This window comes from Brassica oleracea, chromosome C7 (assembly GCF_000695525.1).
Source record: "Brassica oleracea var. oleracea cultivar TO1000 chromosome C7, BOL, whole genome shotgun sequence".
Taxonomy (NCBI): domain Eukaryota; kingdom Viridiplantae; phylum Streptophyta; class Magnoliopsida; order Brassicales; family Brassicaceae; genus Brassica; species Brassica oleracea.
Genome location: NC_027754.1, coordinates 3,506,686 through 3,516,898, shown reverse-complemented (window position 1 = coordinate 3,516,898; position 10,213 = coordinate 3,506,686). Strand labels below are relative to the sequence as shown.

The following is a 10,213-nucleotide window of genomic DNA, read 5'->3' as shown; positions in this document are numbered from 1 at the left end:
CCCATGGGCGAGGTGACCTCGGTGCGGGTCGTCCTCGCCCAAGGGCGAGGTGACCTCGGTTGAGACGGTCCTCGCTTACGATCGAGACCTCATCCAGACTGATCCTCTTCTCGACATTCCTCGGTTCGCATCCGCGAAAAACTGTCTTTTACTTGATTAATCGTTTTCTGGGAATGTCTAGTTTTCAAGGATCGATCGAGAGTTTGTTTTCCGGGAACTTTCAGGCATTGATTCCGTCGTGACCGGTTTTGACCCCAACAGCTCACGAATCCAAAACCCTAGAACCCTAAACTAACTCGGAGACTACTAAGACATGACACAAGAACAGAGAAGCATGATTTCTGAATAATACTGCATATAATAGATCAAAGAAATCAGAGGGTTCATGATAATCTTCCCTATGAGATAGATGAGGCCTTCTCCCTTACAAGTAGCAATCGCTAAAATCAAAGCTCTCTCTCAGGTCTTTTCTTGCGTAAAAACTAAGGTAGGTCTAAAATAATAAATAGGAAACTATATATATAGGAGCCACATGCGGTTAGAGGAAAGAAATAGGAAATCTAGGGCAAATTCTGAAATATTTGGAAACTTCCTTTTTTTTATCTCTGTCGCTGGAGCAGGCACTCAGGCTGCTCCGGTTGGTTGTTCCACGCGAAAGACTCCAAATCATACTTTTCTCTCTTTGTTTCCTCTAGCTGGTCCATTTCCCATCATATGTAACTCTAGACCTGTTATGACTCGAAAGAAACTAAAAAAACTTGATAAAACCTTGAAAACTATTAGTAAGACATACATATAATGTGCCAAAAACACAATATATCAATTGTCTACATAAGTACTGTTCGCATCTGAAAAGTTTCTTTGCACGAAACATCATATGTAAGAAAAACGTGCTTCTGTAGTAATTCGAACTTATATACCAATGGTTGCAAAAACACATCAAGTGATCTCTTAAGATGCTCTAACACATGAACAAAAATGGAGAAGAACAAAAACTTATCTTGCATATACAAATATGGCAATATATTGTAAGTTGTCACAATTAGTGGCCGCAATAAATATTTATTTTTATGCTTTTCATATGGGTTGAAACCAACAATACAGTCTACAGTAGACATTTCTTCTCTCATACACACATTTTGGTTATTTTGATTGGAAATTCTTCCGAACTTCTGCATCTGAAGGATGTGTAATCTCATAATCTGATGAATGCTCCGCATGTCATGTCATTGGTCATGTTGTGTGTTCTGCTAATATAGTCTTTTAAACCTTTCTTTCAAAGAAAAATAGCACATCCATTTATATGGAATTGGAACTCTTATGCTTGTCTCTAGATACGAGGTTGTTGATAAAATTTACATCTCATCTGGCCTCATATGCTCCCCTGTAAAAAAAAAAATTATCGATGCATACATTGATCACTTGATACGGTAAACTAAACACCAACTACCAGTTTCTAAATTTCATAGTATGAACCATATGCAAAATTATCCTCACATAAAATATTTTTCAGAAAATCAAAAATTGCATCCACGCATTCCTCAACCAAATTATCAAATATGTTCACCAACACGATTTTTTTATCCGTCCTGTATAATACCTTATCCAACATTCAAGCAACAAAAATAAAGGAAAAACAAAGAGAATGACAGCCAAATAGCCAACAACAACAAAACAAAGCAAAAGATAAACAGAACATCCCTCAAAAGGTTCAAGATCCGATTGGGTTCGGCTATCTTTTCCTTTTTTGTTTAAATACGTTTTTTTTTAATCATGGAGTTTGACCGGTTGACTTTCTAGATAACTTACCGTCCACTTTTTACTCCACATGTGTTTTGAGGAATGGAACCAGTAATCTTTCAGCCATTTGTCGTTAATGGACCTACTCACTATAGAATAAGGCCTATTCTTATTATTAATGGGCCTAATTTTATAAGAAGAAGGCCCATACAGTTTCATTGCAAATTTTCTTGTCCGTCTGCACTTGCCAATCTCCGTCGGTGGTCCCCGGTGGAAGAGAACGTCGACGATAGCGTCGGCGTGCCTGGTAAGAAGTAAGAATGTTAATGGAATCATACATTCACGTGGGTAGTGTTCGAGTCTCATTCTGATTTTAATAATCTTTCAAGCTCTGTTGTGTGATTCGAGTTAACAGAAAATGGGACTGTTAAGCATCATTCGGAAAATCAAGAAGAAGGAGAAGGAGATGCGTATTCTCATGGTGTATGTCACAGTAACAATCTTGTAAACTCTCCTCTGATCTATATATACACATTTCTCTAACTTGATGATTTGGTATTGTGTTTGTAGTGGACTCGATAACTCTGGGAAGACGACGATTGTTCTGAAAATGAACGGAGAAGACACAAGCGTGATCAGTCCAACTCTTGGCTTCAACATCAAAACCATTATTTACCAAAAGTCAACTCCTTTTTCACAACTGCTTGTAGTTTTCATGGTTTTGGTCGAGGAATAGATCATCAAACATGTTATGGGCAATGTGCTTGTAGGTATACGCTGAATATATGGGATGTGGGAGGGCAAAAGACTATAAGATCTTACTGGAGGAACTACTTTGAGCAGACTGATGGGTTGGTTTGGGTTGTGGATAGCTCTGATCTTAGGAGGCTTGATGATTGCAAGATGGAGCTTGACAATCTCTTGAAGGAAGAGGTATGAGACTTTGCAATGTGATGCTTGGTTGCTATTTTTGATGATGATGATCTATTTACAAATGGTGGAATGAGTGTTGGATACTGATCTTGGTGGTTTTAATGGGCAGAGGCTTGCTGGGTCATCTTTGCTGATACTAGCAAATAAGCAGGATATTCAAGGTGCTCTTACACCTGAAGAGATTGGCAAAGTAAGTGTTTTGAAACTCTTATGTGTATATAGTAATTGTTATTGTGTTTTATCTCTTTGTCTTGAAAGGTTCTATCTATCTAGATTTCAGTGAGGCTTAGTCGGTTAAATGAGATATGTGTGAAAGGGTTAATCTTTGTTTCTTTTTTCGAATGAATGTAAAATTTATTCAGACAAAAAACTTTTTTACTTCTAATTTTGATTTGTGTAAAAAACCAAAGAATAAATGAAAAAATCAATCTCAGTCATATGAGCCTTGAATCTAAGGAGGTACTTTACTTAGTTTCAGTGAGGATTAGTGGGTGAAGTGAGATATGTTTGTGTTGTACTTTGTGCTAAACAGAGTTTCATCTTCTTGCTTGTGCAGGTGCTAAACTTAGAGTCCATGGATAAGAGCAGGCACTGGAAAATCGTGGGTTGCAGCGCATACACAGGTGAAGGATTGTTGGAAGGATTCGATTGGTTGGTTCAAGACATTGCCTCCAGAATTTACATGCTTGATTAATTTTTGTGCTCCTCAAGTACCGAAGATTCACTTTTCCAGACACACCACATATAGAACCTGTCTATTTATTACCACTGTCTTGATTCTACTCAAGAGACTTCATATCTCCCCATATTAGCTTTTCTTTCGGTTTTAATTGTACCAAATGATTCTACAAACATACATATACGTTTGAAGACAAAATCTTCTAATCTTGTTTGATTCAAAGTGACTTAACAACAAAAATGATGTTTCATACATCCAAGTACAACTTATTACTGATAAGCAAATTCCAAATCTATCACCAAAATTCTCCGTAAAGGAGAATGGTAATAAGCATAGAAAAAGAAGGAAAGATCATTTCGACTTCTTTCCAACCTTCTTCTTAACAACTTCGTCGACATACATGATGCCTTTTCCCTTGTAAACTTCAGGAGGTTTGCAACTCCTGACTGTGGCAGCAAACTGGTGCACCCTGTCCTTGTCGATTCCAGTGCAGCAAACCACATTGTTCTTGAAACAGAAGACACGAACAGCAGGAGGAACCGCGAGTTCGACTTCGTGACTGTAACCCAGCTTAAGGTATAAGAAACGCCCTGCTTCCTCAGCTCTGGCTTTGTATCCAACTCCAACAATCTTCAAGAACCTAAAGAATTTTGCCTCCATCTTCCCGTTTTTTTGCCTACAGATGAGAGCTTGCCACAAGAAGTACCTGTCTATCTTAACTTGTCTGAATCGCCAAGTGTTTTTTTTTTAAGAAAAAAGGGTTTTACAATTAGAAAACAAAAGGGTGCTTAGATCAACTCTCATAGACAAAGAAAGGCAGCAACTTCCGTCTCTCTAGCCCTCAATCACACAAAGAATCGAAGTTGTCTAAACATGTCGAAGGAAGTATTATTTCATTCACAAATCATTCAAGAGACGTGGAAACAAGTGATGAGCTAACCAGGAAATACGTCTAACAGTTTCCGTGCAATATTATTACGACAAGAGTAAAAAATGCAAAACAATCCAATTAACCCAATTCACATGAACACAGTTAGTTCTCCTCATTTGCAACTAGTTCAATGCAGTAGCAAGAGGAGAAAAAGGGGAGAGATCCACACAAGGAACAGTACCCTTGGCACTAAACATGCTCAAAAGAAAGTATTATTTGGTTCATATATATTTATCACAAACCATCCAGGAGACGTGGAAACAAGCGATGAGTTAACAAGTAAATACGTCGAACACTTTCCGTGCAATATTACTATAAGAGAACAAATGCAAATCAAACACACTAATCCCATTCAAAAGAACACATCTACTTCTCCCCCAATCTAATCGATATCGAAATCAAAATGAGAAAGAAGCACAAAAGATTTGCAAATGGTTCATTGCACTAGACAAGAGGAGAAGAAAATAGCGAGGGATCCCTATAGAAGAACAATATGTACCTTGATTTCCGGCGAAAAGAAAAGAGGGTATTGCGACGGTTCGCCGGCGGATAAAGATCACTCCCCAACTCCCTCTTTATTGAGAAGCAGATAAAATGGAAGATGTTTTTTTAGGCGTGAAGAAACGACACGCTGTTTTGTTTGACATTGAGTGCTTAAGAAGCCCATTTGGCTATTTTATAAAGCCTAAAAGACTGCTTGCTTCCTCGCCGCTCCCCTTTGTGATTTTGTTTCTTTGCGAGGCAGATAAAACATTTTTTAGCCGTTAAGAACGACACGCTGTTTGCTTCACATCGAATACTTATGAAGCCCATTTGGGCTAAGTCATAAAGCCCAAAAAGCCTTTTAAGTTGTATTCTTGCTCCCTTCTCATCACCTTTTGAAGTTCCAAGCTTTTCTTTGACCGGAGGAGAGCCTCTCAGCAATGGCGGATTCGATTTTCAGAAAGCTAAGAGACGGAGGCGAAGAAGGCGAGCTCGCGCCAGCTCTCACCATAGAGGAAACTGTAGTTTCACCTTTCGCCCTCGACGTCTCCTGCTATCTCCTCGCGAATCTATCTTCATCAATCCTGGCTGGAAAATCCAAGTCGGAGTACATCCTCGAAACACTAAAATTCAATCTCTTTTTCCTTCACTATCGTGTTTTCATAAAATCTTCGTTGCTATGCAGAGGCCTCGTGCTGGTCACATTCTCTCGGAGCCCTTCCTTCTATTTGCAGTTCTTGAAGCAAAAAGGAATCGTTGTCTCTTCATCCTCTAAATGGTGAGTTTGATACTATCTGTTGATAATTGTTTAAGGCTGTCTAATCATTGGTTTTTGGTTTTTGGTTTTTGGTTTCTGAAGGATTCGTGTTCTGGATTGTTACACCGATCCACTAGGCTGGATTGATCAACCTTCCACTGGTGTTACTGAAGGTCCAAGTTTAGTTAAGTTAAATAAGTGTGTTAGTGACTTGAAGAGACTTTTCTCTTCAGTCATTGATGCAGGGAGAGGTAACTTTTTTGCATCATGTTTTTCAATTTAGAGGATGATTTGAGGTTAAAGTTGATTCCTTTTTGCTGTAGAGATGGTTGGAGATGGGAAGACACGTTTCTCTGTTGCCATTGATTCGGTAAGCAAATCCTCTCTTTGGAGTTTTAGATATGAGATTAACGATGATATATATTTTTGGTTGAATCAGGTGAATGAGCTGCTAAGACATTCATCCATGCCATTAGTTTCTGGTCTTTTAACAGATCTTCGAAGCCACGGTATATTTACATTCTTTGCTACCTGAACCTGAGCACTCACCATTTTGTTAGCTTTTATTCCTTCTTAAGTTGAATTTTGTTTGGTGTAGCACAAGTTTCCAGTTTGTTTTGGTCGTTGAACACTGACCTTCACCAAGAGAAGGTCACCAATGCGCTTGAATATATATCCACCATGAAAGCCAACTTAGAACCTTTTTGTCCATCTCCCGATGGGAAAAGGAATGCTTTGGAAAACCTCTTCTTGGCTCATCAGGATTTCGGTAAAGGACGGTTCCATGTCCGGTTTAAGCTTAGAAAGGGACGTGTCAGAGTAATGGTGAGTGTTCTCTCTTGCTCCATTCTCTATACCCTATATTAGAGTATCATATTTGAGTTAACAACCCTTGTAACGCTTTGCCTTACAGTCTGAAGAGTATCATGTTGATCAAACGGGCATAAACCTTTCACCCATTTCCTCCGCTGAATCTGTTATTGCAGCCACCAAAAGCCTTATACCTAAGGCAAGTTATCTTGTTCTTTCTTAGTTTCTTCTTATCTCTTTGCTGTTAAGCTGTGTGGTCTCAGGTTAGTGGTCCTTTTGGTTCAGGTTCATTTCAATCTACAGTTGTCTGAGAAAGAACGTGTTGAGAAAGAAAAAGTTGTCCTTCCCTTTGAGCACCAAGGTGAGTTCGTTCATCACAGCCAAGATAATTTTAAGCTCATTAATGTCTGACATCTTGTGGATAAAAACATTTTTGATGTGATTATGTTCTACAGATCATGGAAAATCGACAGAGATCTATGATGGGCGGAGAACTCTTGCGGATGGCAAGACCGAGGCAACGCCATTGTCTTCAGGAGAGTTGCAGGCCGATGTGGTTTCATCTGGTAAGGGTGGAGAGATTATATATTTCAGAGATTCAGACGATGAGCATCCAGATTCTGATGAGGACCCTGATGATGATTTGGACATTTAATTGCTCTTGTAAGAACCAGAGAGTGTGTTTTGGTTTTTGTAAGTTACTTTGGATTATAATCGCTGGGATCTTAATTGTTTAGATTTATCCAACTTTGTATACTAGATAGCAGATTTGTAACACTTGAAGGATTTTTTTCATTGTGTTATTGTTGCATTATCAACACAAATTTAGTTTAGATAGAAATCATCTTGTACTAAATCAAATAACTTCAGTTGCAATGGTAAGGGTTTAATAATTCAGTTTGGAAAATGAATCGTATTTTATAAATTTGTTTTGAGTTCACAATTTTTAAAGGTGCCAAGAAAGATGCTTTGACATGTAGTTTTTGTGGTGAGAAACACAATGGAATATGATTCATGTACGTCGAATAATAGACATGTTTATTGCTTGTAAAGCCATATATATATATTTACACAAATAAAGTCACAACAACAACAGTGGATGGGCTGGTTCCTTAAAGCATCAGCATATGAGCGAACTCATCAAATCTTAAAACTCCATCAGCGTTAAGATCATAAGCTTTGATCATGACAATGCAATTATCAGTCGTTCTTGACTCACCAAGCTTCATCAGCATCGTCTTCAAGCTTCTTGGAGTAATAAAAAAGAGCATGAAACTTATCAAACGTGAGAGATTGAGAAAACAAATAGTATTACTCTTTAGATCTGTAGTAAAGTAAAGATATAATATCAGTTACAGTTTACAGTTTTCATCCTCTATGTTTAAAACACGTTTTTTCTTTTATTTATTTTGTTTAAATATAGGAAGTTTGTTGATTGCACATGGTTTCTTATCAGTGATAATATGCATGTGGTCTTTTTCACTCGTGTAACCATATGAAATATGAAGCTGTCTGGTCTGATGTGTTTAACTTGGCTGTCTTTCTCTTTTTTTTTTTGAAAAAACTTGCTTTCTCATATCTCAATATACTTTGATTTGGTGGTTCTTATCAGTCCGATCTCAAATCAATATCTCACGTTCGATTAGTTTCATGCTCTTTTTGACTTGGCTGTCTTTCTTTTTTTTTTTTTTGAAAGAACTTGTTGTCTGATCTTTCTGTGGCTTTTCTCCTCAAAGGTCAGTGGAGTTTAGAGACAAGCATTTGATTTGAGATAGGACTGATAAGAACCATCATCTCTTGAAAGATGTGTTAATTTCGTTTACAATAAGCCTATACTAGTTAAGGTAAAGAGATTCATTGGTACGGCAGGAAGATCTTATCTGGTTCCTTTTGTTGCTGTTATGTAAAGATCTGACTAAGAAGCTCAACTTGAATCTAGTTGTCGTATTATCTGATTTCACATGCTCAGCTTGTGTCTTGAAATGTGTATTTCATGGTCCAATAATGTGTTACACATGTATAGTGTATGATACATCATTCTACTAAAAAACATCTGTGATATATTGATATATACTAAAAACTAGATACTTATCTCAAGAGTTGGCATCACAAGATTATACTAAGTACTTTGCAACTTAGAGACCTTAAGAACATAGCTAGCTGGCTGTGTTGTTGTTTTTGATCAGGCTCTCCTGTGTCTGTTGATAGATTTATTATAGATCTAACTCTTGTAACTAACTCTCGAATCACTCTTTGTATTATGAATATGGAAGTACTTGATTACAGAATGTCTACGATCTCATGACGATCGTTCCGTGACTCATATCGTCAACAAAATACAAACCAAATCAAGCATGAAGAAAATACAACAACTTCTAAATGTATTTATATGATTTATTTTAGTGATCCTTCAGGTAAAGACTGACTACGCTAGAGTCTTTACTCCCTTCTCCACTTGCGACAACTCCTCCACGTCATCCTCCAAGTTGCTCTTCTCGAAATCTCCCTCCAAATTTGAATATAACTGTTCCTCCACTTCTCTAACTCCTCCACGTTTTCCCTTCCTCACATAAGCCTTCCTATACTTATCAATACTTCCCCCTTTAAAACCAAGCTTGTCCTCAGGCTTAAAGAAAGGGAAGACCTTCACAAACTCATCAAACAACATCCAAGAATTATCATGCGAAGGACTCTCACTCCACTGAATCAACAGCTCCAGAGCGCCAGTATTATCGTAACGCTTTGCCAATACATCCACCTGTTGCAATGGAGACTCCAACTCTTCAAGACACACCAGTGGCAAAGGATTCACCACAACTCCCGAACCAACCACAGCTTTAAGCTGTGAGACATGAAAAACAGGGTGAATCTTTGAAGAAGAAGGCAAGGTTAGTTTGTAAGCCGCCTTGTCAACACGTGCCACTACTGCAAAAGGTCCAAATAACTTAGCCGCAAGCTTCTGGCAAACTTTCCTCTGAACCGACTGTTGTATATACGGCTTAAGCTTCAAATAAACCTGAGATCCCACCTCAAACTCGACATCACGACGATGGCGATCCGCTGACTTCTTCATTAACTGCTGGGCACGCTCCAAGTTCAACTTAATATCCTTCAACATCAAGTCCCTCTCCCTCAACGATACCTCCAACTCAAAATTCTTAGTGGAACCCTCTTCAAATCGAACCAAAGCAGGAGGCTCTCGACCATATAACACTTGAAACGGTGTGATATATACGAAGTATTGTACCAAATCTTGGCCCAATTCAGAAAGCGATACCAAGTACGAGGGTGTTGTGAGACAAAACACCTCAAGTATGTTTCTAAGCAATGGTTCAATACCTTCTAGGCAACGGTTCAATACCTCTGATTGACCATTAGTTTGGGGATGAAATGCGGTACTGTATTTCAACTGGGTTTCAGCCAAACGAAATGTTTCCATCCAAAATGTACTGATAAAAATTCGATCTCTATCAGACACAATACTCTTGGGAAAACCATGAAGACGAACAACTCCCTCAATAAACTTCTGAGCCACCTCCACTGTCGAGAAAGGATGCTTCAACGCCATAAAATGACCATACTTGCTGAGTCTATCTACCACCACCAGAATAACCACTACAAGAAATATGAGTATTAGTAGCAGTTCGCGGTAGCACGAATTCACAAACTGCCACCGAAAGTCCCAAAATCTTAGCACTACTCTATTATAGCACTAAGTTTGCGTTAAGATAAAATTTCATTAAGCAGGAAAGCAAAAATCATTATTATAGCTGAAAAAATATTTTGGAGCCAACACTTAGTCAATTTTTGGGTTTCCTTTACATTTTTGTGTTAAAAAAAAAATAGGTTTCTTATCTCTTTGATAAAAAAAAAAAAAAAA

The 10,213-nt window shown here is 38.1% G+C and overlaps 3 protein-coding genes across 8 annotated transcripts; 2 read left to right on the top strand and 1 right to left on the bottom strand.

Moving 5' to 3' along the window:
• Window positions 1-1,973: 1,973 nt before the first annotated feature.
• On the top strand, window positions 1,974-3,568 carry LOC106301581 (ADP-ribosylation factor-like protein 2). Of its 5 annotated transcripts, none has more exons than XM_013738021.1 (6): window positions 1,974-2,054; window positions 2,156-2,223; window positions 2,311-2,421; window positions 2,511-2,673; window positions 2,783-2,863; window positions 3,230-3,568. In XM_013738021.1, exons 2-6 carry the CDS (start codon window positions 2,159-2,161, stop codon window positions 3,365-3,367), a joined length of 558 nt encoding a protein of 185 aa, XP_013593475.1. In that variant the 5' UTR covers window positions 1,974-2,054; window positions 2,156-2,158; the 3' UTR covers window positions 3,368-3,568. The 5 variants fall into 5 exon arrangements, with proteins under 5 accessions (XP_013593475.1, XP_013593477.1, XP_013593479.1 ...); XM_013738023.1 differs by having other exon boundaries at window positions 1,976-2,047; XM_013738025.1 differs by having other exon boundaries at window positions 1,979-2,054; window positions 2,149-2,223.
• LOC106301583 (60S ribosomal protein L6, mitochondrial) lies at window positions 3,514-4,937 on the bottom strand. Its single transcript, XM_013738026.1, has 2 exons — window positions 4,783-4,937; window positions 3,514-4,076 (listed from the first exon to the last, which is right to left on the bottom strand). The coding sequence occupies exon 2, from the start codon at window positions 4,010-4,012 to the stop codon at window positions 3,704-3,706; it is 309 nt and encodes a 102-aa protein (XP_013593480.1). The 5' UTR covers window positions 4,013-4,076; window positions 4,783-4,937; the 3' UTR covers window positions 3,514-3,703.
• Window positions 4,938-5,151: 214 nt separating this feature from the next.
• Window positions 5,152-7,166, top strand: LOC106303644 (elongator complex protein 5). 2 transcript variants are annotated; one of them, XM_013739939.1, is made up of 9 exons: window positions 5,152-5,367; window positions 5,452-5,544; window positions 5,626-5,774; window positions 5,847-5,893; window positions 5,963-6,032; window positions 6,122-6,348; window positions 6,437-6,532; window positions 6,619-6,694; window positions 6,789-7,166. In XM_013739939.1, exons 1-9 carry the CDS (start codon window positions 5,207-5,209, stop codon window positions 6,986-6,988), a joined length of 1,119 nt encoding a protein of 372 aa, XP_013595393.1. In that variant the 5' UTR covers window positions 5,152-5,206; the 3' UTR covers window positions 6,989-7,166. The 2 variants fall into 2 exon arrangements, with proteins under 2 accessions (XP_013595393.1, XP_013595392.1); XM_013739938.1 differs by having other exon boundaries at window positions 5,152-5,373.
• The last annotated feature ends 3,047 nt before the right edge of the window (window positions 7,167-10,213 follow it).